Source organism: Phyllobates terribilis, unplaced genomic scaffold (genome assembly GCF_046119375.1).
Source record: "Phyllobates terribilis strain yellow unplaced genomic scaffold, ASM4611937v1 Scaffold_5__5_contigs__length_657084704, whole genome shotgun sequence".
In the NCBI taxonomy this organism is placed as follows: Eukaryota; Metazoa; Chordata; class Amphibia; order Anura; family Dendrobatidae; genus Phyllobates; species Phyllobates terribilis.
The window spans coordinates 26,703,984-26,731,033 of record NW_027362765.1 but is presented as its reverse complement, the minus strand read 5'-3'; the positions used below and the strand labels follow the sequence as shown (position 1 = coordinate 26,731,033).

General features: G+C 44.8%; 2 protein-coding genes across 2 annotated transcripts in view; both read right to left on the bottom strand.

Annotated features, from left to right (window-relative positions):
- Positions 1-27,050, bottom strand: part of LOC141271789 (uncharacterized) — a 63,201-nt gene that overhangs the window by 11,815 nt on the left and 24,336 nt on the right. Inside the window, exons 3-6 of the mRNA XM_073681939.1 lie at positions 26,855-27,034; positions 26,648-26,771; positions 26,467-26,564; positions 26,187-26,277 (exon numbers count right to left, since the gene is read on the bottom strand). Coding sequence (XP_073538040.1) covers positions 26,187-26,277; positions 26,467-26,564; positions 26,648-26,771; positions 26,855-27,034 — 493 coding nt within the window. The remainder of the gene's footprint in view (positions 1-26,186; positions 26,278-26,466; positions 26,565-26,647; positions 26,772-26,854; positions 27,035-27,050) is intronic.
- LOC141271784 (uncharacterized) overlaps positions 1-27,050 on the bottom strand; it is a 182,803-nt gene that overhangs the window by 131,528 nt on the left and 24,225 nt on the right. The gene's annotated exons all lie outside the window — the stretch shown is intronic.

Genomic DNA, 27,050 nt, shown 5'->3' with positions numbered 1-27,050 from the left:
TGTTTCGTCCTCTCCGCTCCCCATCTGTATCCCACGATATTTGTCTAGAGCAGCATTAAGGTAAGTATTAAAATCTCCAATAACAACCAATGGGGTAGATGGATATTCAGATCTGAAAGGGTGTATCATTTGTATAACTTTCACTGAAAAAGGGGGCGGAATGTACACTGCCACTATACATATCCGTACCCCATACAAAAGACATACTAAACCGATAAATCTTCCTTTTGAGTCTATCAAAGATTTTTCACAGGGGAATGCTAAATTTTGATGTATTAATATTCTAACTCCTCTGGCATATGAGCTGAATGTGGAGTGGAAGGCAGGGCCCCTTGAGCATTTTGTTAAGGATTGAGCACTTTCTGGTGTCAAATGTGTTTCTTTTAAGCACACCACAGCGTGAGTGAACCCTTTGAGGTTTTTAAGGATGGTATGTCTTGTTAGTTTCCCCTAGTTCCATGAAATAACATTATGATACACCCATATCTAATATATAGTGGCTATAGAATGTAGAGGGAGAGGACCAGGTAGCAGCCTTGCATATGTCTTCTAGCGAGACGCCTGTCTTCTTAGACCAGGAGGCCCCTACAGCCCAAGTGGAATGAGCCTTCAACCTTTCAGGCACTTCCTCACCGCTAGATGTATACGCTAGAGAAATGGCCTCCCTAATCCATCTAGCTAAGGTGGATTTTGTGACTTTAGACCCAATCCTAGACCCTTGGTAAGATATAAACAAGGAGCTATCTTTCCTAAAGTCTTTGGCGACTGAGAGGTACCTAACCACACATCTCCTCACATCCAACATATGTAATTGCCCTTCTTTCTGATTACTTGGATTGGGAAAAAAGGAGGATAGGATGACTTCCTCTAAGTCTGTGGAAGCGAGTGGCCACTTTAGGGAGATAGGCAGGATCTGGCCTAAAGACCACTGTGTCGTCCAGGATCTGTGTAGATGGCGAGGCTATAGCCAGGGCCTGGATGTCACCAATTCTTCTGGCCGAGGTTTCAGTAAAGCTGTCTTAAGGGAGAGGTTTTTGAGAGTTACTGACTATTGGCTCAAAAGGGGCGCCAGTTAAGGCCGTAAGAACCAGATTTAGAGCCCAAGGGACTAAGCTATTTTTAACAATAGGTCTGAATCTAAAAGCTGCCTTGATAAAACGAGAAATCCAGTAGTTACCTGCTAGATCGCAGCTATACAGGGCGCCCAGGGTAGATACCTGAACTTTTAGGGTGCTGGTGGACAACCCTAGCTCAAGACCTTTATGTAGAAATTCTAGGATTTTCCCAATTGGTGCCCCCTCACCAACTCTAGACATTGAGATGGATAAGAATTTATTCCAGGTTCTGGCATAAATACGGGTTGTAACTGGTAGTTATTAGATTTTGGGAAAACTCTTTGTTTCAGCAAAGACCTTTCAAGTTCCATGCAGTCAAGTGGAGGCCCGCTGCTTGAGGATGGGATATCGGCCCCTGAAAGGAGGAGATTCGGAACCTCTGGAAGGACCCAAGGGTCGGAGCTAGACATGCTCCTCAGGCACAAGACCAGGGTCGCTTAGGCCAGAAGGGTGCGATCAAAAGAACCCTTGCCTTGTCTTCCCTCATTTTTCTTATAACCCTGGGAAGTAGTAACAATGGGGGGGGGGGGGGGTAAGGCATACGCCAGGCTGAAGTTCCAAGGTACCAGGAGAGGGTTCACTGCCAAGGGATTTTCTTTGGGATTCAGAGAACAAAAGACTTTTGTCTTCCAATTTAACTTTGTGTCAAATATGTCTATTACTGGAGACCCCACCTTCTGACTATTTGGGTAAAGCTCTTCTGATTTAGTTCCCATTCCCCTTGCAATAGAGGATAGCGGCTTAGGTAATCCGCTCTGGAGTTTTCTGCTCCTGTTATATGGAGGGCCGTCAAGGAAAGAAGATGACTTTCTGCAATCTGAGAGAGATGATCTGTCACTCATCAGTGATCTTGACCTTGTACCCCCCTGGTGGTTCACGTAAGCTACTGTAACTTGATAATCTAAGAGAACCTTAACGTTTTGACCTTGGAGGGAGCCTAAGAAACTATTCACAGCCTGATCCACTGCCAGAAGGTCTTTTGCATTAGAGGAAAGGTTATTATTATTTATATAGCACCATTGATTCCATGGTGCTGTACATAAGGGATTACATACAAAATATCGATATCACTTACAGTAAATGAACTAACAATGATAGACTGGTACAGGCGGAAGAGGACCTGCCCTTGCGGGCTTACATGCTACAGGATGGGGAAGGAGACAGTAGGTGGGGGGTTGCAGCAGATCTGGCGGTGGGGGTGATGTGGCAGCATGGTCATTGCAAGTTGTAAGCTTTCTTGAAGAGATGGGTTGTCAGGTTCCGTCTGAAGGATCTGAATGTGGAGGATAGTCGGACATGTTGAGGCACAGAGTTCTAGGCGATGGGGGATATTCGGAAGAAGTCTTGGTGGCGGTTGGGTGAGGAATGAATAAGTGTGGAGGAGAGAAGGAGGTCTTGGGAGGACCGGAGTTTACGTGAGGGAATATATCGAGAGATTAGTTCAGAGATGTACGGAGGAGAAAGGTTATGGATGGCTTTGTAGATTAGTATTAGTAGTTTGAACTGGATATGCTGGGCAATTGGGAGCCAGTGAAGAGATTTACAAAGGGGGGTAGCAGAGGAGTAGCAAGTAGAGAGATGAAATAGACAGACAGCAGCGTTAAGGACAGGCTGGAGGAGGTGCGAGTGTGTTAGCAGGTAGGCCACAGAGGAGGATGTTGAGGTAGTCGAGACGGGAGATGATGAGGGCATGCACAAGTAGTTTAGTAGACTGAGGGTTAAGGAAAGGAAGGATTCTGGAAATATTTTTGAGCTGGAGGTGACAGAAGGTGGCAGGAAGTGGCGAGGGCTTGGACGTGGGGTTTAAAGGACAAGGCAGAGTCGAGGGTTACTCCGAGGCAGTGGATTGCTGGTACAGGAGAAAGTGTGATGTCGTTTATTGCTATAGAAAGGTCAGGTAGAGAAGATATGAGAGATCTAGGAAAGATGATGAGTTCAGTTTTGTCCACATTGAGTTTGAGGAAGTGAGAGGAGAAGAAGGAGGAAATGGCTGCAAAACATGCTGGGATTCTGAGTAGCAGAGGTGACGTCTGGGCCAGAGAGGTAGATCTGGGTGTCATCAGCGTACAGGTGGTACTGGAAACAATGGGCCTTTATGAGCTATCAAAGGGCCAAGGGCATAGATGGAGAAAACAAGGGGTCCTAGAACAGAGCCTTGAAGGACTCCAACAGAGAGAGGGCGGGATGAGGAAGTAGTGTGGGAGTGGGAGACACAAAGTGCAGTTGGAAAGGTATGAGGAGAACCAGGATAGGGCAAGCTCTTTGACACCAAAGGAAGAGAAAATCTGTAGTAGGAAGCAGTGGTCAACTGTGTCGAAGGGAGAGGACAGGTCTAGAAGGAGGAGGAGTATGGAGAATAGTCAGTTAGCTTTGGCTGTAAGTCATTAGTAATTTTGGTAAGGGCAGTTTCACTGGAATGGTAGGGACGGAAGCCAGATTGACAACCAACAAAGAAAAAGTTAGATGAGAAATGGGAGGACAGTTCAGCATGAACATGTTGCTCAAGGAGTTTGGATGCGAATGGGAGCAGCAATATGGGGCGATAGCTGGACAAAGCGGTTAGGTCGAGGGATGGCTTTTTGAGGATAGGCGTGATTGTAGCTCCTCAGCAGTGATGAGGGAGGTCAGAGGGGGCAGTGGCGTTCAGAGGAGGGAGTTAAAAGTGTTGAATAACTGTTTGGGGGTTGCAGGATAAGGAAGATATGAGGGTTGTGAAGTAGGCCTGTTTGACAGAGATGAGGGCCGATTTGAATGCGAGTGTTGCTTGTTTGAATGAAGTGAAGTCATCTTGCGAATGTGTTTTCTTCCAATGCCGCTCTGCAACCCTGGGAGCTTGCCGAAGCTTTTTGGTGAGGTTATTGTGCCAAGGTTGTCTATTGATTCGTCGCGCTCTGCCATACACAAGAGGGGCGACCAAGTCAACAGCAAATGTGAGAGTGGCATTGTAGAAAGCAGTGGCGCTGTCTGTGTCGTGAAGATATGGATGTCAGTGGTAGAATAGAGTCAGAGAGTGAGTGAATGTCTAGATGTGCAAGGTTTCTGCGGGGGTGTGCTAGTGCCTGAACATGGGTGACAGGTGAGGACAGGGATGAAAAAGTGAGTAGATGATGGTCAGATAGGGGGAGGGGTGAGATTGAAAGGTTAGATATGGAGCAGAGTCGGGTGAAGATAAGGTCTAGTGTATGTCCGTCTGTGTGGGTGGCTGAGGAGTACCACTGAGTAAGTCCAAAATATGAAGTGAGAGAAGTTTGGAGGCTGCTGACTGGTGTGTGTCAGTGGGGATGTTGAAATCGCCCACGATGATGGTGGGAATGTCAGCAGAGAGAAAGTGGAGAAACCAGGTGGAGAATTGGTCAATAAAGGGAGTGACTGGGCCTGGAGGTCTGTATATGACAGCCACTTGGAGGGCCAATGTACCAGGTTCTTCCACCCCTGGGACTAGCGTCTGTGGTGATTATCCTAGTAACCTTAGGTGCCCAGGGAACCCCTCGAGATAGGTTTGCCTTATCCGGCCACCATTGAAAAGCTTTCATTGACCGAGGTGATAAAGAGTAAATTGCTTCTAAGCACCCTTTCAGAGAAACTTCATTATATAACACATCCCACTGCAAAACCCTGGAATGGTATGGTGCCCATAGAACCCCTGGGAAACACGACATGAGGGTACCTAACAGGACCATTGCTCCTCTAAGGGACATGACGGATTGGCTATGGCTTTCTCCACCAGGCTCTTAATCCTATGTATTTTAGTTTCCAGAAGGTAACATTTTTGAGCTACTGAATCCAGCATAATCCCTAAAAATTGTTGAACCCCTGAGGGTACCAACCTGGATTTTTCTAAATTCACCACCCAGCCCAGATTTTTAAGGATTGACATCACCTCCGTTAGGTCTTCTTTACATGGGTAGGCCGAATTCCCTACCACTAAAAAATCATCCAGAGAAGGAATAATTAGAATATAAAGTTCCCGGATATGAGCCATAACTTCTGCCAGAACCCCCAACCCTTTTTCTGCCACTGGGACCTCCACCAGGACTGCCTTCTGCACTAAATCCAGCACCTCTTTTTGTAGGGGTAGTTGTTCTCTCAGAGCAATGAACCGGGGTCAAGATGAATCTCTCGTGAGGGATTGCCTGGAACTCAAACCTCAGACCCAAACCTATCATATCAAGGATCCAGTTACTGCCTGAAATATTTGTCCAGGCAGATAAGAATCCCAACAGCCTCCCCCCTACCTGGGCTACGAGTCATTGACAGCTTCTGGGGTCCCAGGGAAAAAGAACCGAACAGAAGTCCTCTACCTTTCGGCCTGCGATCCTCCCACCTGTCTTCATTTTGCGGTCTTTTACGGACAAATTTTCTTTTGCAAAATGAGCATCTATTAGGTAGACTAGGGAATCCCTTCTTCACATCGCTTGCTTTGTCCAAAATTTCATCTAGAGCCAGCCCAAAGAGATGATGATCTCTCTCGCATGGAATAGACCACAGTCTCATTCTGGCCTGGATATCACCCGGCCAAGACTTAAGCCATAAAGCTCTACGAGGCGCATTGGACAGGGCGGCCACTAGGAAAGCAGCAGCTCCTTGAATGTGCGGGATGCTAGACAATATATCTTTCAGATGGGACTCAAGCTGTTCCAGCCACATCGTCAGAGACCTGTACGGTTGCGGCAACCGCTGGCTTTAAAGCTCCAGCAGTTGTCTCCCAGGTCCCCTTAAGAAAGGTATCGGCTTTTCTGTCCAAAGGGTCCTTGAGGGCTCCCATATCATCAAAGGGAAGGGATGACTTCCTAGATGCTTTTGTTAACGCCACATCAAGTCTTGGAGCTTTCTCCCAAGAGGATTAAGTGGAGTCCTCAAAGGGGTATTTCCTTCAAAGGAAGGGGGAAGAGAGCTCTTTCTGTCCAGTCTTTCCCACTCTCTTCTTATCACGTCCTGGACCCTATCATGAACCGGAAAACATTTTCTTTTTTTTTGTTCTAGCCCCCTAAACAGGACATCCTGGACAGATTTCTCTGGCCTAGTGTCCATAATACCCATAGTCGTAGGCACTGCTTTAACCAGACCATCGATTTCATTTAATGGGAAATAATGTCACCCAGCCCCTCAGAGGAGGAGGAGGAGGATGTGGAAGAAGAGCAGTCAGACTCTTCCTCATAGTTCGATGGGAGGGGGACGTCCAAACTAGGAAACCCTCCCAATCCACAATTTCCTTCTTCTTTCCTTTTTTAGAGAGGGCCTTGCTGATCTCCGATTTGACCAAGAATTTTAATTTTAGTGAAAAACTAGGGGTCTTATCTGCCAGAGTCTGGTTGATACAGGACTGACACAGCCTTTTTGGGTATGACTCCGCTAACAGGGCTTTACTCAATGCACGTGCCTAGTTTTGGTGACGCACTCCTTCCCCTAGTAAAAGATAGACAAGAAGAAGGGACACCCTATTAAGTGAACTTTCTCAAAGATCATTTACCCATATGACTCAAGTGACTGGTACCGGTTTGGAAGAAGGATCTTTCTCAGCCGGGGGATCGTCCCTGAAGGCTGCAGATTCATTCATCCTGTTGGAGCTACAGTGACTGGACCTGCTTGCAGATGCATGCTTTTCCGAGGTCCGGTTACCTCCGCTTCCCCGAAGGTGTCGTTTCTCCTGGGGCTTCCCAAGGAGCTGCTGAGATGGTGATGGAAGAGGCTGCTGCTGCTGCTCACTCTCTGTCTCCATTTGGAATATGGGTCAGATAGCAGGTGCGCTGCCTACCGGGCGCTTCACCTGAAGGTGTAAGTGGCAAAAACAGAGCCCTCTACTCTGAGCAGAGTCCTGATGTGTGCGGTAGCCATACCACGGAGGGGGAGATCCCAGAAGCCACAGCCATGATACTAGAGCTGCTGCAACCCTAGACAGGGGTGCCGCTCAACAGCACCTCCACCAACTACGGTGGCATGCTATCTGGGTGCACCGTAGCTAGGATCCAGAGCCAGCCCAACGGCCAGCAGGAATCTTCTATCTTCGACAGGTAAGCCTGCCACAGGTTCCCCATCAAGGACAGGAAACCAACTGAGGAGGAGAGGAGTATAACCCTTTTTAAGGCTGTAGGTTTCCTGTCCTTGGTGGGCAGATCCTTTCTCGTGGTGCGGTCATGGTCGACCGATATATAAAATCAAATGAACATGTTCATTTGATTTTATATAACAAAATCAAACTTGTACTCATTACATCTCCAATCCCATCTTAACTTTTAACATTTAAAATATTACAACAATACTTCAACTGATAAACATGTAACATACATCAGTAACCAGAATTTTTCAATTTAGAATCATCGATTAACTTTAAATCTTCAGTATCCCTAAATTTCCCCCAAGATCTTCAAGGCTGTACCTCTAAACGCTGTCATCAATTGTATGATTTTTGATTGAGTGTAAGTGTGTTCAATAAATGTTCTCCATTTTTTTTTTTTTTTTTAAATCATTTTGTCGTTTCTTCTTGTGTCTATTTTATCAAATCATAGCAAAGTTTTCAGTGTATCTATTATCTCTGATATTTTAGGGACTTGCTTTTCTAACCAAATGTCTAAGCATTTTTTAATTACTAAAAGAACTAAATGTATAGGGTGGGCCATTTATATGGATACACCTAAATTAAATGGGAATGGTTGTTGATATCAACTTTCTGTTTGTGGCACATTAGTATATGGAAGGGGAAAAACTTTTCCAGATGGGTGGTGACCATGGCGGCCATTTTGAAGTCGGCCATTTTGGATCCAACTTTTTTTTTTTCAATGGGAAGAGGGTCATGTGACACATCAAACTTATTGAGAATTTCATAAGAAAAACAATGGTGTGCTTGGTTTTAACGTAACTTTATTTTTTCATGAGTATTTTACAAGTTTATGACCACTTCTAAAATGTGTTCAAAGTGCTGCCGATTGTGTTGGATTGTCAATGCAACCCTCTTCTCTCACTCTTGACACACTGATAGCAACACCGCAGAAGAAATGCTAACACAGGCTTCCAGTATCCGTTGTTTTTAGATGCTGCACATCTTCACAGCATAGACAATTGCCTTCAGATGACCCCAAATATAAAAGTCTAAGAGGGTCAGATCGGGAGACCTTGGTGGCCATTCAACTGGCCAACGACGACCAATCCACTTTACAGGAAACTGTTCATGTAGGAATGCTCGGCCCTGACACCCATAATGTGGTGGTGCACCATCTTGTTGGAAAAACTCAGGGAAAGTGCCATCTTCAGTGCATAAAGAGGGCAACACATCATCATGTAGCAATTTCAGATATCCAGTGGCACTGAGGTTTCCATTAATGAAGAATAGCCCCACTATCTTTGTACCCAATATACCACACCATACCACAAAGTTTTCCCCCTCCCATATACTAATGTGCCACAAACAGGAAGTTGATATCACCAACCATTCCCATTTAATTTAGGTGTATCCATATAAATGGCCCACCCTGTACAATGTCAGGAATATTTTTTTTTTTTTTTTTTTTTTGCTTTGGAGTCACCTTTTAGCTTAATAAAGTGAAAAACAGGATTGTGGGGCTCTGGGAACTTTTATTTTCCAGATTTTTTGAATATATAATATCGCATCTTTCCATACTCTTTGGATATATGAACATTCCCATATACCAGGGGTCCCAAACAACCGGTCTGCGGGCCAGGACCAGGCCATTGGGGGTTTTCGGCCAGTCCGCTTCGGCGCAAACAATCACTAACCACTAACCGTGTGCTCTACAGCAGCTCAGAGCACACTGTGTGGAGTGGATGCTGCCCGCTGCCCTGCCCCGTCCTGCCACAGTGCGTAACGTGGCCTGAGCAAACGTGGCTCCCGACACAGCACAGTATGTGGGGCTCGGTGGGGTGGGTCGGCGATCTGGCCACAGTGTCGTGGCTCCTGGCGTAGCTCCTGACGGGGACCTGGTCTACACTTCCATGCATGCTCACCTGGGCCTGACATCAGCAGAGGTCCTCTAGCTGCAGCTACAGTGTGATCAGTAATATCCTTTAGCCTACGTCCTCATATACAGTATTGCATGGAGTATATAGTGATCACTGTAGCTGCTGTTTTGTAACTAGTAGATTATTCTTCCCCTCAGAACCGCCTTTGCTGTGTCCCAATATAAGTGAGCTGCCTCCTCATGCTCCTTATTATCTATACTGAAATCTAACCACCATTCTTTTATGATTTTCTAGAAATTTTCATCATTAGCTAAAAAAAGCTGGAATCTCCATAAAATATATGTACCTTTTGAAAAAATGTCATGTAAGGAGATCGAGACCGGCGTGTGGTCTGATAAATTAGATCATGAATATTTACGTCGTCTATTCTATTTATCAAATCCTGAGAAACTAAAGTTATTTTCTTAACTTCGTCCTCTAGTATATGTTTCTCTAGTTCTTTAAAGAAAGGTTTGTGATTATCATTCGGTGCATAAACGTTATACAGCCTTATTCTCCCAATTGGGCTATCTAGCAACAATTTATCATCCTCCCAACATCTTCAGCATTGTGTGGAATCACCTTACAATTTACATGTTTACTAATTAATACCAGCACCCCTGCTTTTCTGTTTATGGCTGGAGAGCCCAAAATCTCTCTCCCACCCACATCTTATCCATTCTACAAAAATCTTGCTCTTTTACATGCGTTTCTTGTAACGATGCAATGTCTGCCTTAATCTTTTTAAGGCGTCTCAAAACCATCATTCTTTTAGGTGGAGACTGAAGACCTTTTACATTCCAGGTTATTATTCTCATATTATACTGAATATGATTAAATACCAAAATTAGTACTATAACTACTATATAAATAACCAAATGTTTCAAAACTTCTATCCCTCCCTACCCAAAATTCAACTAAATCAGAGATTTTAAACTTTTAGACTTCGCTTTTTTCGTGCATATATTAACGGGACCTCTGTAATCCCAGAAGCACTTCTTCGCCAGTCCAAATGTTTTTGATCAATTTCAAAATATCTTTGAGCCCTGCTCCTCATTTTCTTCTCCAGACAGGACGGATGATAAGGAGAGAAAGGCATATAGTCAATATACCTATTAGTCTACACCGAAAAAAAAAATACATTTTTGGTGGTCTCTCTCTCATCTTCATTACAATTTTACTTCATAACCTGAACCTTCCTCTTCATTTTTTAGGTTCTTCTATGGCGTAGATCAGGGGTCTCAAACTCAGCTAAGTATATGGGCCGCACATAGAAAAACAAGTATATTACTTACCGGTAATGTGTTTTTTCGGAACCCATGACGGCACTACGAGAGAGGGGATCCGCCCCTCAAGGACAGGAAACCTTCAAGATAAAAAGGGCGGCGCCTCTCCCCGCTTCAGTGGATTACAGAGCATGAGAGGACTCTCCGGTTAGAGCACATAATTTTAATAACCATAATGAATTTCACCCATGTGCACACTCAACACCCACCCACCGGAAGGTGTACACCACAGTGACAGGGCGGGAATATAAAGGTGCCGTCATGGGTTCCGAAAAAACACATTACCGGTAAGTAATATACGTGTTTTTCTGTCACCCATGACGCCACAACGAGAGAATTACAGAGAACTAAAGTATGTGAGGGAGGGACCACAGCCTGCAGAACCCTTCTCCCAAGCATGAGATCAGAGGAGGCAGAAAGGTCAAGTCTATAGTGGTTATAGAAAGTGGACGGAGATGACCATGTGGCCGCCTTACATATTTGCTCAATGGGCACGTCCGCCCTTTCTGCCCAGGAAGCAGCCATGCCCCGAGTAGAGTGGGCTTTCAAATTGTCAGGGGGAACTCTGCCTGACCCCGTGTAGGCCCTCGCAATGGCTTCCCGGATCCACCTTGACAGAGTGCCTTTTGAGACCCTCAATCCCTTTCGGGAGCCCTGGAAGGAGATAAAGAGAGACCTATCCTTCCTCCATGAGCTTGTGGATGCTAAATAATGTATAAGGCATCTCCTGACATCCAAGGTATGAAACCTTTCCTCCTTGCTATTTTTGGTTTCAGGACAGAAGGATGGTAGGGCTATCTCCTGAGACATATGAAACCTAGAAACCACTTTAGGTAGGAAAGCAGGGTCTGGTCTCAAAACTACCCTATCGTCTAGTACTAGGGTAAAAGGTGGATCTGCCGACAAAGCCTGTAACTCACTAACCTTCCGTGCTGATGTTAAGGCCACCAGAAGTATTGTTTTAAGGGTGAGTAGTTTTATGGACCCTGAGCTAAGGGGCTCAAAGGGAGAACCTGTTAATGCGTTTAGCACCAAGTTTAAATCCCAAGAAGGGACCCTTACTGTAGGGACTGGATTGGCTCTACTACATGCCCTCATGAACCTGGAAATCCACTTGTTACCAGCCAGATTATAACTGTATAAGGCTCCCAAGGCAGAGATTTGGACCTTTAAGGTGCTCACTGCTAGACCCTTTTCTAGCCCCTTTTGAAGAAATTCTAAAATGGCTGTAATGGGAACACCCCCCCCAGGGAAACTCCCTGAGATGACGACAAAAACTTCTTCCAGACTCTACTGTAAATCTTAGTAGTGATTGGCTTCCTACTCTTTAGAAGAGTAGTGACTAGATTTGATGAGAAACCCCGACCCTCTAGAAACGACCTCTCAAGTTCCAGGCCACTAAGTGCAATCCTTTCACCTGAGGATGGAATATAGGCCCTTGAGCAAGAAGGTCGGGAATCTCTGGAAGAATCCAGGGGTTTGTGATGGACATGCTTCTTAGCCAGAAAAACCATGGCCTCTTGGGCCAGAAGGGGGCTATGAGGACCACTCGAGCCTGATCCTCCTGAATTTTCCTCAACACCGCTGGAATTAGGCACGTTGGGGGAAAGGCATAGGCCAGACTGAAATCCCACCTGCACTGGAAGGCATCTACTACTAGCGGGTTCTCTAAGGGATTCAGTGAGCAGAACTTCTTTGCCTTGCTGTTCTGACGGGTTGCAAACAGGTCGACCTCTGGAGACCCCCACATGGCCACTAGCTGGCGGAAGATCGAGAGATTTAAAGCCCATTCTCCCTGCAATAATGGCCTGCGACTTAGAAAGTCTGCCTTCATGTTGTCCTCTCCTCTGATATCAAGGGCCCTTAACGAGAGAACTTTTCCCTCCACCAGCGAAAATATTCTCCCCGCAATCAGCATTAGTGACCTTGAACGGGTTCCCCCGGTGGTTCACATAAGCCACCGCAACCTGGTTGTCAGACAGAATCCTCACGTGATGACCTCCTAGTAGGGGCAAGAAGCTGATCAGTGCTTGCTCTACCGCCCGTAACGCCCACAAATTGGAGGACTCCAGACTCTCCTCCTGTGACCAAGTCCCCTGTATCGGGTGGTTGTCCAAGTGCGCACCCCACCCCCTGGGGCTGGCGTCTGTAGTAATCACCCTGGTGAATTGGGGAACCCAAGAAACGCCTGTCTGGAACGTGCTGGTCTCCAACCACCAATACAGAGACTGAATCACATTCTGGGGGAGAATTAGCCTGCTTTCTAGATGTCCCCTCAGGATCACTTCGTTTCTTAGTACGTCCCATTGGAACTCTTGAATGATATTGGGCCCAGGTTACTGCGGGGATGCAGGAGGTGAGGGATCCCAACAGAGACATTGCCCCCTTGAGAGTCATGACTGGGTCCGCTATTGCTGCTGAAACTAGATTCTTTATTTTCTCCCTCTTTTGGTCGGGGAGGCGGCATTCTTGCCGAATCGAATCCAGCATAAGGCCTAAAAAGATCTGAGTAGTGAGAGGGTTCAATCTGGATTTTTCTAGGTTTAAACACCATCCTAAGTCTTCTAAGATGGTGCATACCTGATCGACCTGGCCCAGACAGTGATCGTATGTTTTGCCCACTATCAGGAAGTCGTCCAGATACGGAATAACCAGTCTGTCTTCCTCCCTGAGATGGGCTGTAACCTCCGCTATCAGTTTTGTGAATATGCGGGTTGCCACTGCCAGTCCGAAGGGAAGAAATCTGTATTGGAAGTGCTTGACAATTCCCTGCGTATTTACGGCTACCCTGAGGTATTTCTGAAAATTGCGATGGATCGGCACATGATAGTATGCGTCCTTTAGGTCCAATACTGCCATGTAGCAGCCGGGAAATAGAAGGGTTATAGCTGATTTTATTGTCTCCATCTTGAATGACGGAATGTTCAGGAACGCATTTAGCCTTCTCAGATTGAGGATGACTCTGTATGAATTGTCCGACTTTTTTATAAGGAATAAGGGGGAATAAAACCCCCCTCTCTCCTCTTGTGGTGACACCTCTAGCAGGACATTCTTTTGTAGGAGAACGGATATTTCTTCCTCCAGTGCCCGTTGTTCTGGTAGAGAGGATCTTAGGGCAGTCAGAATAAACTTGTCTGGTGGATTCCTCCGAAACTCTAGCTTTAGCCCTGATTTCACTAAATTGAGGATCCACCTGCTGGAAGAGATCTTTTCCCAGGCTGCAAGGAAGAGAGAGCCTCCCCCCCACCTGGGATAGAGTGTCACTTCGGCGGCTTGCGACTATCCTGGGAGGGCCCGCTGAACAAAAATCCTTTCCCTTTCCTGGAACGATCCTCCCATCTAGATTGTTCCCCGGACGCCCTCCTGCGGCCAAATTTCTTCCTCCGAAAGGACTGCTTGAAGGATGGGATGGAAGGCTTAGGGAACCCTTTCTTACTGTCCCCCGCATCCTCTAGAATTGAGTCCAGAGAGGTACCAAACAGAAAATCCCCCTCACATGGAAGAGAGCATAGTTTTCCTTTTGCCTGTATGTCCCCTGGGCAACACTTCAGCCAGACCGCTCTATTGGCCGGCGTTAGACAGGGCCGCAGATCTTGCCGCTAGTCTGGCGGAATCTGCCGAGGCGTCTGATAAGAAGGCCGCCGCTCCCTTCAATACCGGCAGAGAGGCCAGAATGGAGTCCTGTGACTCATTGTTTTTAATCTGGTCCTCTAACCTGTCCAACCATACCATAAGGGACCTCGCTGTACAAGTTGCCGCTATGGCTGGCTTCAATGCCCCCACCGACGACTCCCAAGTACCCTTAAGGAAGGTATCTACCTTCCGGTCCAGCGGGTCTCAGCGTCCCCGGATCCTCAAAAGGGAGGGAAGATCTCCTAGAAGTTTGGATACTGCCACATCCAGCTTCGGGGGCCTTACTCCAGGAAGCGGTATCCTCCTCACTAAACGGATATTTCCTTTTGAAGGAGGATGGAAGGGGGCCCTTTTTATCCGGCCTATCCCACTCTTTCCTGATAAGACCCTGCACCTTACCATTAACAGGAAAAACTCGTTGTCTCTTGCGATCCAAGGTGCCAAACATAATATCCTGCACTGACTTCTTTGTTTTCTGGTCAACCAACCCCATTGTGGACCTGACTGCTTTTACTAAGCCATCCACACTTTCCAGGGGAAAACAATGACCTGGCCCTGCCCCGCTATCCAAGGAGGAAGAGTCAGTGGAGTCATCCAACATTCCCTCGTCGGATTCAGAGCCTGAAAGTGGGGGTGGAGTTTTTGCTCTATGGGCCTGGGATGGTTGGGAAAGGGATTTTAACGATCTCTCTACCTTAGACCTAACCAGAGTCCTTAAATTTGAAGAAAAAGTTGGGGCTTCCTCCGCAATTGTCTCTTCAATACAGGGCTGGCATAATCTTTTTGGGCCAATCATTCGCCAAAGCCCGCGCTTATTCAACAACAAAAACGAGGGCAGAAAACTTCCTACCTCTATGAAGGCAGGAAGCAAGTCAATAAAAGCAAGAAAACGTGCGCCAATACAGGGAGCTTCCTGCCTTAATGAAGGCAGGAAGCAAAAACGAAAAAGCATGCGCAAATAAAAAATAAAAATAAAAATTACTGGTCTGAAAGACAAGAAACACACAGGCAGTACACTTGCCGTAGCCGTCAAAGATACTCTTTAGACCAAAGAGCACTTACCCAGCTGAACGCCACAGGGATCCTCAGGGATGTGTGGCGCCATGGCCCATTGCTCCCCCCTATGGCGGAGCACGCAGGGACCCTCTCAGATGTGTGGTGTGCGCCTCCGCCAGGGAGCGCCCTGTATCCCCCGGGGCCGGCAGGCATAAGTGGGAACCTCCTCAAGGGGTACACAGAGCTGCCAGGGGAGGGTCAGGGGTCTCAGCAGCGCCGAGACCCCCAGAGACTTCTAGACCACAGGGGGTCCAGGACTCGCTGGATATAAAATAACAACTCTTCTGAGGAGCTGCCGAAGCAGCGACTATCCTCTGAGACCTCAGATAAAAAGACTGATGAACATGGGAGTAGGAGGAGCCTATATACTGGAGGGGCCGGTCGTCATTTTCCAATCTGAGGTGACTATCCTATGGGGCTCCGCCTACCCACGAAGTAGAGAATCTGTGTTTCCCTTCCTTCCCTTCTGCTGCTGAAAATGTGATTTTGAAGAGCCGGATTCTTTGCAGGATGATATGAAATTTTTAATGATACCATATTGTTTTTTTCTATACACCTTTTGGACAATTTTGTGAACATTTTTGGCCTTTTTATTTTATTCTTTTAAATGGCATTCATTTTATGGGCTATGGTACAGTTTTATAGCTTTTACAAGTTTACAGTTTTACAATTTTTATTTCCTTTTTGTGTCCCCTAATTGGCCACATACAGTATTTTTTTTTCTTACAATTAGCACCATACAATAATTCTGACCAACTTCCTTCTTATAGTAATGTCCCTAACTTGTAGCAGTAATGTGCCCATCCCGGTCCCTAACTTGTAGCAGTAATGTGCCCATCCCGGTCCCTAACTTGTAGCAGTAATGTGCCCATCCCGGTCCCTAACTTGTAGCAGTAATGTGCTCATCCCGGTCCCCATCTTGCAGTAAATGTGCTCATCCGGGTCCCCATCTTGCAGTAAATGTGCTCATCCGGGTCCTCATCTTGTAGTAAATGTGCTCATCCGGGTCCTCATCTTGTAGTAATGTGCTCATCCGGGTCCTCATCTTGTAGTAATGTGCTCATCCGGGTCCTCATCTTGTAGTAATGTGCTCATCCGGGTCCTCATCTTGTAGTAATGTGCTCATCCGGGTCCTCATCTTGTAGTAATGTGCTCATCCGGGTCCTCATCTTGTAGTAATGTGCTCATCCGGGTTCTCATCTTGTAGTAATGTGCTCATCCGGGTTCTCATCTTGTAGTAATGTGCCCATCCGGGTCCTCATCTTGTAGTAATGTGCCCATCCAGGTCCTCATCTTGTAGTAATGGCCCATGCAGGTCCCTAACTTGTAGAACATTCAACTGAAAAGAATCACTGACTTTGGCGGCCCTCAGGACCAGGCCGCAATCAATACAGGGGCTTCAGTGCCTGAGGGCCACATTAAGCAGCCTCAGGGGCCCGCATGCGGCCCTCGGTCCGTGTGTTTGAGACCCCCGGTGTAGATCCTCTTGATCAGACTCTACCCTCAGGTTTATTATTGCTTTCATTGCTTCCAGTGTCTTTCAGCAGCATTTGCAATGTCTTTCTAACAAAGTCTCTAGCCTGGTCTGGCGCAGTGAAAGATTCTGAACCTCCTTCAGGAGGAAATATTTTTAGCGTAGCTGGGAATTGTAAAGGAAATCTAATTTTCTTTCCCACTAGTTCTGTGAAGATTTTACTGAATGCTTTCCTTTTTTTGTGACTTCTACAGAACAGTCACTAAACAATAGAACTTTATGTCCTCTGATCAAAGTCGGGGATATTTTCTTCCTATATTGCTGAGGATATTTGATTTGTCCATAAAGTCTAGATATTTTACAGTCACTGGTCTCGGTCTGTTCGGAGAGGACCCCTGTGGTTGTTGTAATGGGGGGCCAACTCTGTGAGCTCTTTCTGCTTTAGAAATGCCAGTAATTCCCAGGGAAGTAGGTAACTCCTCCATGCATATCCCCATCAAGTGATTAGGTGAAATGGACTCATGCAAGCCAAGCCTATTATTCTCAAGTTGTTTCTCCTGGACCTGTTTTCTAGGTCATCAACTTTATCAGATAGTTGCTGGCTAAAGCCCCCCCGTCTCACATAGCGAGATCGCTAGCGACATCGCTGCCGAGTCAAGGTTTTGGTGACGTAACAGCGACCTCACCAGCGATGTCGCTATGTGTGACACTTTGCAGCGATCAGGCCCCTGCTGTGAGGTCGCTGATCGCTGCAGAATGTCCTGGACCATTTTTTGGTCTTTGCCCTCCCGCTAGTCAGCACACATCGCTGTGTGTGACCAGTGGGACCAGCAATCAGGCTGGTAACCATGATAAACCGCGGGTTACTAGGGGCACACGCGCACTTAGTAACCCGCTGTTTATCATGGTTACCACTCTGCTACGGTGAGCGGTAACCTCCCGCTCACCCTAGCAGGCTCGTAACCATGATAAACAGTGGGTTACTAGGTGTGCGTGTGCCCCTAGTAACCCAGTGTTTATCATGGTTACCAGCATGCTCCTGCTTCAGCAGGCTGGTAACCAGGAGCAGGACATCGTGGAAAGATTCTTTCCACGATGTCGCTGCTCCCCTGATCGCTGGTGAGCCAGCCTGTTTGACAGCTCACCAGCGATCACATAGCGACGCAGCAACGATCCCCGACAGGTCGTATCGTTGTCGGGATCGCTGTAGCGTCACTAGGTGTGACGGGGCCTTAAGCTTTGTGGCTTTTCTTAGCTCTGATTGTAAATTTCTCAGCTCATCCTCTGTAGAGCGAATCCTATTTTCAGCTGCGTCAAGCCTGTCTGCTTGCTGTGAAATGGCTGCCTGCATTTGTTGAAGTGATGCAGACACTGTCTGCCCCAGTGATTTTTTAATTTCAGGTGCCAAGACCTTTGCTCCTTCTGCAGCTAGAGTTTTACAGGTGCATCTCACAAATTAGAATATGATCAAAAAATGTATTTATTTCAGTTCTTCAATACAAAAAGTGAAACTCGTATATTATATAGAATCATTACAAACAGGGTGATCTATTTCAAGTGTTTATTTCTGTTAATGTTGATTATGGCTTTCAGCCAATGAAAACACAAAAGTTATCTCAGTAGATTAGAATACTTTATAACAGCAGCTTGAAAAATGTTTTTAAAATCCGAAAGGTTGGCCTACTGAAATGTATGTACAGTAAATGCACTCAATATTTGGTCAGGAGTTTCACTTTTTGTATTGAAGAACTGAAATAAATTAACTTTTTGATGATATTCTAATTTTGTGAGATTTACCTGTATAAGGCACATTAAGCCCTGTTAGGTGCTCGTCATCCCCTTCTTCCCTCACTTGTGGTAGAGAAGCCGACTGAGTGGAGGACTTACTGTTCTTTTAACTTTCGGCGTGTCAGGCGCCATTTTGCTGCACCCGTCCTTCTTAGCTGGCTGTAGTTTACTCGTCAGGGTCCCGTTCCTGGTAACCTCTTTCTCCATGCAACGCTGGAGAATTGAGAGTCTCACCGGCAGGTTTTCTTCCCTGTCGCGCACCTTTTGCGGTTCCGGGAAGCCAGTGACGAGAAGCTAGGGCACGGACCTGCTCTCACACGCTGCCTTCCATTCGCACAGCGGAACCGGAAGTCCGTTTTTGCGCTTTTACACAAAAAGAAAAACTATTTTATAGAAAAAAGAATGGTTTTTGCTTCGCTGTATTCTGAGAGCTATAACTTTTTATTTCTCCGCTGATGGAGCTGTATTTTGGCTTTCTTTTTGAGGAACAAGATGACATTTTTCAAAGATACTATTTTTATTTCCATTCATATTTTTGAACGCGTTTTATTCCACTATTTATTTGGCAGTAAGACGGAAAAGCATAGTTTTTTTTGCCACGTTTTTTATTTTTACAGTGTTTACTGAAGGGGTTAACCAGCATGACAGGTTTATAGGAAGAGTTGTTCCGGATGGGGCGATACAAAATATGTGTACTTTTTTTGTTTTTACATAAATATACCCATTTATTGGTATAATTTTTTTTTTTACTTAGACCCTCTATAGGATTTTAACTTTTATTACTCTGATCTCTGGTATAATTCATTGCAATGCACTATACCTGTTAGTATTGCATGGACAGAAACCTCTTCGACCATACTCCTCGCATGGTCCAACAGACTTACCGTAGGTCTCTGACCCGGAGATCATCAAGACAACGTATTGGGCCCCTGCAATGACATCGTGGTGGCACCGATCGGACGGGAGAGAGAGACCTCTCCCTCTCCTAGCCTCCTAAATGATGCGATCGATATTGATTGCCACATATAGGGAGTTAAACAGTTGGGTCTCAGCTGTCATGTAAGCTGAGCACCCGGCGGCGATGGAACTGGCACAGCTGCTGTACCGCGCACGATGGCCATGATGTATCTGTATGTCAAACGTCGAGAAGCTATTCCCAACTAGGACATATGGGTGCGTCAAAAGTCGTGAAAGGGTTAAACGCTACCAAGGAGTTTCAGACTAATATATAAGGGAGGCAGGCCAATCCCACCACAATCAAATACATCATTCAGAATATACTTGTAAAAAAGAGGAGACAGAATAAAAAAAACATGTTACATCCCCATAAAGAACATACATTCTGCGGGGAGAAATATAACACTAAAACTGAGTTGCACTCATTTATGGTGGACCATTGGAGCTACTATGAGTTCTGACCAGAAGAGTAGAGAAGGTATTAGTGCTCCACATTACAGGAGTGATTGTGCAGTAATATGAATTCCTTAGTATCGAAAACATGAAGGAAATACTGACATGGTAATTTTCCCGAGGGCAACATGAGAGACTGACTGTTATGGAGGGCAGAACCAATAGTCTGAAATTAATTCTGCTCAATATTAATATCAATATATTAATTATAATATAGGACTCTTTCGAGGCTCTGTATTAAAAACATCTCCAGAATCCAACCTTTTCTCACCTTTGAAACTGCTAAAACTCTTATTGTCGCTTTTATTCACTCTTGTCTGGACTACTGCAACTCTCTTCTGATGGGTCTCTCTCTTACCAAACTTTCTCCTCTCCAATCCGTCCTGAATGCGGAAGCCAGGGTCGTATATCTGTCCAGCCGTTTTACAGATGCCTCCACCTTGTGCCAGTCATTACACTGGTTACCCATTCGCTACAGGGTCCAATATAAACTCATCGCTCTTACCTACAAAGCTCTCTACAGTTCCGCATCACCTTATATCTCATCTCTGTCTGTCTATCGCCCTACACGTGCCCTCCGTTCTATAAATGACCTAAGACTAACATTCCCCATAATCCGAACCTCGCACCTCCGTCCCCAAGACTTCTGTCGTGCTGTACCAGTTCCCTGGAATGCTCTACCCCAGACGATCAGACTGATACCTAGCTCCCACGCCTTCAAGCGCGCTTTAACCGGTTCCCGACCGCCCACTGTAAACGTCCGCGCTGCCTGGGCTCTGTGCAGCGCCGACGTTTAAAAACGGTGGGTGGTCTCGCAGTGCTCAGGACCCCCAGGGTCCTGCAAGCACTGCGATTCCGGTGCAGAGCGTTAGCTCTGACAGGGTACATCATCGGGACCTGATTAGATCAGGTCCCAGTGATGTTAACCCTTTGCTGTCTTCTATATGCTGTGATCTATAGTGATCGCGGCATATAGGAGACAGCAGGAAGAGAGGGGGTCGTCTTACTTACCTCCGAAGACCTCCGTTTCGTTTGAGGACCTGGGGTTGCTATGGCAGCTGGAGGTCACATGACCGCCTCCAGCTCTGCCATATATGGTGTCCTTCCTGTCTGGCTTCAGCCTGTATGTAGCTGATGCCAGACAGGAAACTGACTGAAAGAGTCAGTGAAGATCTCATGTAATGTAATATATGTCTATTACATTACATGAGATCAGTGATCAGAAAAATAAAAATTAATGTCCCATACAGGGACTAAGTAAAAATGTAAAAAAAAGTAAAAAAAAAGTTTTTAAACTATTAAAAAAAAAAAAAAAAAAAAAAAAAAAACCACAAAATAAATAAAAATAAATAAATAAAATATTAAACCAATAAATCCGTATATTATTACAAAACAAAAAAAAGTACACATATTTGGTATCGCCGCGTCCGAAACAACCCGAGCTATAAAACTGTCACACTAATTAACTCCTTCTGTGCACACCGTAATAAAAATAAATAAAAAACGGAGCAAAAAAATATGCTTTTTCATCATATCGCCAAACAAAAAGTGGAAAAAAATGCGATCAAAAAGCAGAATAGAAATAAAAATGGTACCACTGAAAACTTCATCTTGTTCCGCAAAAAAAAAGCCGCCATACAGCTCCATCAGCCGAAAAATAAAAAAGTTATAGCGCTCAGAATAAAACAATGCAAAAAAAATATTTTTTTTTTCTATAAAATTGTTTTATTGTGTAAAAGCGCCAAAACATAAAAAAAATACAGTAAGTGTAGTATCGCTGTAAACGTACTGACCCGAAGAATAACGCTGCCTGATCACTTTTACCACACGCAGAACGGCATAAAAAAAAACTCAAAAAACAATTCCTGAAGTGTTTGTTTTTGTTAACTTTACCTCCCAAAAAACGGAATAGAAAGCGATCAAAAAAAGTCACGTACCCAAAAATGGTTCCAATAAAAATGTCAACTCGTCCCGCAAAAAACAAGCCGTCACATGACTATCGGCCGAAATATGGAAAAATTATAGCTCTCAAAATATGGTGATGTAAAAACTAGATTTTGCAAAAAAAGCGTCTTAGTGTGTGACAGCTGTCAATCATAAAAACCCGATATAAATCTGGTATCTCTGTAATCGCACCGACCCGAAGAATAAAGTAATCTAATCAGTTATATCACACTAGGAACGGCATAAAAAATAAATAAAACAAATATTATTCACCTGCTACTGATTTGTTTATTATGTCTCCCAAAGATCCCAGTAAGGCTCTGCTCACATTTATCCTGTGCTCTGCGCTGAGCACTTACACCAGAGTTTCTGTGTAAATCTCTGAAATACGTGATTCAGCCAGAACCCATGATGGAAGATTCCCTGTAATGAGGCAGATATAGGCCACTGTGGACGCCGTCTAGCCTGGGATCCCACGGTGTCATTTGTTTTAGGCGTGCATAAAAGTGCGGTTGGCCACAGTTTTGTGCACTTCTGAAAAAAAGGACACCACTAAACAGAGGCCAGACGGAGTCCAGAGTAACTCTGCTGCCTCATTATAGCGAATGGATCCTGTAGGGGTTTCATCTGAATTACATCACTTGGAAATTTAGATGGAAACCCCGATGTAAGTGCTCAGCCTAGAGCGCCGGATAAATGTTACGTAAAATGTTCCCAATAAAAGCTTCAACTCAGTCCTCAAAAAAAGCTAGTCCCCACTCAGGTCCATCATCTGTTAAAAATATAAGGGACTTCCAAGTTACTGGTAGCAGAAAGGCTCTGGAAAAGCAAAATGGTCCTTGCCCCCCAAAAGAAATTCAGAAAATTTTGTGCTCCCAAATCCAAATGCCTATTCTACAATAATTTGTTCTCCAATTGTCAAATAGCACTCCTTCCCCCTCAAATCTCACCGTATGGCTAAGTGGTACGATACAGCCACATATGGGGTATTAACACTTTTAGAAGAAATTGTGTGACACATTTCGGCACCATTTTTACCCATTGCTCTGTGTGAAAATGTAAAATCTGAGGGTAAAACATTTTTTTGTGGTAAAAATATAATTATGCTTTTTTCACTGCCCAATGGTATAAATTTAAAAATTAAAAAATGCTCACTACTTCCCTAGATGAATTCCTTGAGAGGTGTAGTTTACAAAATGGGGTCACTTGTGGGGGTTTCTGCTGTTTTGGCATGTCAGCGACTCTTCAAATGTGACATGGTGTCTGCTGCCTATCCCAGCCAACATAGCGCTTCTTTCTCTTCCGAACCCTGCCGTACACCAAAGCAGTGGTTTTCCCCCACATATGGGGTATCTGCGTACTCAGGAGAAATTGTACAACAAATTTCATGGTGCAATTTATCCTGTTACCCTTATGATAATGCAAAATTAGGGAATGAAAAACATTTTTTTATGGGAAAAATGTGAAAATTTTATTTTTACGGCTCAATATTATAAACTTCTGTGAAGCAGCTGGGGGTGCAAGGTGCTCACCACACATCTAGATAAGTTCCCTAAGGGGTCTAGTTTCCAAAATGGTGGCACTTGTGGGGGGTTACCACTGTTTAGGCACATTAGGGGCTCCCCAAATGTGACATGGCGTCCGCTAATTATTCAAACAAATTTTACATTCAAAAAGTCAAATGGCGCTCCTTCCCTTTCAAACCCTGCCATGTGCCCAAACAGTAATTTGCCTCCACATATGGGGTATCGGCGTGTTCAGGAGAAATTGCACAACAAATTTCATGGTGCAATTTATCTTGTTACCCTTATGATAATACAAAATTAGGGAATGAAAAACATTTTTTGAGGGAAAAATGTGAAAATTTTATTTTTACGGCTCAATATTATAAACTTCTGTGAAGCAGCTGGGGGTGCAAGGTGCTCACCACACATCTAGATAAGTTCCCTAAGGGGTCTAGTTTCCAAAATGGTGGCACTTGTGGGGGGTTTCCACTGTTTAGGCACATCAGGAGCTCTCCAAACGCAACATAGCGTCTGCTAATTATTCAGACAAATTTTACATTCAAAAAGTCTAATGGCGCTCCTTCCCTTCCGAACCCTGCCGTGCGCCCAAACAGTGGTTTTCCCTCACATATGGGGTATCAGCACGCTCAAGAGAAATTGCACAAAAAAATTTGGGGTCCATTTTTTCATGTTACCCCTGTGAAAATAAAAAAAATTGGGTCTAAAGTAACATTTTTGTGAAAAAAGTTAAATGTTCATTGTTTTCTTCCACATTCCAAAAATTCCTGTGAAGCACCTGAAGGGTTAATTAAGTTCTTGAATGTGGTTTTGAGCACCTTGAGGGGTGCAGTTTTTAGAATGGTGTCACTTTTGGGTATTTTCTGTCATAAAGACCCCTCAAAGTGACTTCAAATATGATGTGGTCCCTAAAAAAAATGTTTTTGTAAATTTTGTTGGAAAAATGAGAAATCGCTGGTCAACTTTTAACCCTTATAGCTCCCTAACAAAAAAAAATTTTGGTTCCAAAATTGTGCTGATGTAAAGTAGACATGTGGGAAATGTTATTTATTAACTATTTTGTGTGACATATCTCTCTGATTTAAGGGCATGAAAATTCAAAGTTTGAAAATTGTAAAATTTTCCAAATTTTCACCAAATTTCCGATTTTTTCACAAACACAAGTTATATCGAAGAAATTTTACCACTACCATGAAGTACAATATGTCACGAAAAAACAGTCTCAGAATCAGGGGAATACGTTGAAGCGTTCCAGAGTAATTACTTCATAAAGTGACAGTGGTCAGAATTGAAAAAATTGGCCCGGTCACGAAGGCAAAAACAGGCTCTGGCGCGAAGTGGTTAAAAACATCTCTCTTTAAACAAGCCTACCACCTCTACTCAGTAAACTAACTTTCCCCTGTTCCCTCCGAAATATTATTCAGAATCTGTTCTCTACTATTCATCTGTCTCCACACCCTCCATGCACACGATAACTACACTCGATACTTGATTATTGCACTTAAGCATACTGACTGATGACCGGATCATGCAGCCTTATATGAAAATCACTATTTATTAAAACTGCTAGACCTGAAATAACAAGCACTTTTCACCTATTGTGTCCACCCATTTCCTTGTAGATTGTAAGCTTGCGAGCAGGGACCTCACTCCTAATGTAACTGTTTAAACTGTCTTACCTTGTATTAAATTTTATTGTCTGTACATGTCCCCGCTTAATTGTAAAGCGCTGCGGAATATGTTGGTGCTGTATACATAAAAATTGTTATATTATTAATTGTATCAATTAATATTTAGCAGAATTAAGTATGCTGCCATCCCCGTATATACTGTTTGAACTTGAAAACAGCCCCTTCAATATATCGTATGAGTCCCTCACCCACACGGCCTCCCCATGTCCAGCACGAGAGCCCCACGCGGCCTCCCCATGTCCAGCACGAGAGCCCCACGCGGCCTCCCCATGTCCAGCACGAGAGCCCCACGCGGCCCTCCCATGTCCAACATGAGAACCCTACACGGCCTCCCCACGTCCAGCATGAGTGCCTAACACAGCCTCTTCAGGGCCCTCCTCCACCAATGCAGTCAACACGGATGGAGACATACTTAGAGGAGACAGCGAGCGTGCGGGCATGGTGCCTGCCCGTGGGCCTCTGTTCTCCAGCCTCTCAGCTGTCTCAGACCACGGGCCAGACTGGAACAGCCAGAGGGCCGGATGTGGCCGGCGGGCCGCACTTTACCCAGGTCTCACATGGAGTGATGCAATGAAGCCAGGGCTTGAGCCATGCCAACACATATCCTGCAGGTGTGAATAAATGTATATTAAACCCATCAGAAAAGCACAGCTTAGAGATATATCATGGCACAGATGTGATATTTTTTATGTAGTTTATCGCAATCCTCTTTGAAGTTAGTCTGTTTTAAAAGAAATTGATAATTCAGGATAAAGGAAAACTCTGTTGTTGTAGAGAAATCCACACTTGGCCCTCACTGCACATTTCATGTTGTTGGTCATAAAAGCGAAGTTTAGCCACAAAGACTGGACCTGGTCTTGTAGGGACCATATGAGCACATTCAGCAGCACAGAAGAGAAGGTAGATTCATCCAATAAGATATTAGGATTCTACGAATGTAACAGCATCATTGCCCTCTGCTTTCTCTTAGAGACGCATCATAATATTTTTCTTCAAATAATTTCCTAACTTGTCAGCACATTCTACACACGCTGTCATTTGGCTTTGTAGTTTACAGATCTGGGCAAGTAAGGGTCAGCATTTTCTGATTCCAGGAGGTAGGTGGATCGTCCAGGTTGTAAGCTTTAAAGAAGAAGAGCTTTCAATGCCCAAAGTACTTTGAAAAGTATTGGGTGGAGGAACATGCAGGGATATAACAGCAGAATGGTGATCATATAATTGTGATATATCTGGACTACACTGCTGATATAGCAGTGAAAGCTGATGATTGAGAAGAATTTGTGACTTCTCTGAATTTAGTGGTTACTACTCACCTGGACAGTTATCTGTAGGAAACTCCTCTTTAAACCACACATCACCCCTTACATATGTTTCTGTAGTATCAATATGGGTCAGATCTTCACCCTGAAACAAATATTGTAAAAGTCACAGACAGATCTATGATCTATGATCAGCTCTAATCCTGACATCTCCACTCCTGACTTCAAAGAGCTGATTACCAAAGTATAAAACATAGTACAAAACTGAGCACAAGACCTTAACAGCAATCTACACATCATAGGGGAGATCTCATGACAACTTCTCTCCATCTACCTGATGATCCTGAGGAACATTGGGATCTTCTTGTTTACAGTCCTGTGGGAGAAGAGACTGGGGACATCTCTCTGGTGTTGTCCTCTTACTCGCTAGAACTGGAGAAAGCACATACAGGGGCTGAATTCATTCTTTACATAGAGATAATTATAGGCCGTGTGTATTTAGTCCTGTCTATTACCTGGTGATGGGAGGGGCTGGGGAACCTCCATCATGACGTCCTTGTACAGATCCTTGTGTTCTTCTAAATACTCCCATTCCTCCATGGTGAAATAGACGGCGACATCCTGACACCTTATAGGAACCTGACATAAACAATGATACTGTCATCTCCCGGATCCCTTCATAGTGTTACTGTATAATGTCCCAGCATTCCCAGCAGTGTCACCTCTCCAGTCAGCAGCTCAATCATCTTGTAGATGAGTTCTAGGATATTCTCGTCATTGATGTCCTCATGTATCAGAGGGTGAGGTGGAGGCTCCGTGACTGGGTGCAGGGTTCTTCCCCATCCATCAGACACAGGGGCCTGACAGTGCTCAGTAGAGGTCTTCTTCACTACTGTGTAAACCTGGTTATGGAGAGAC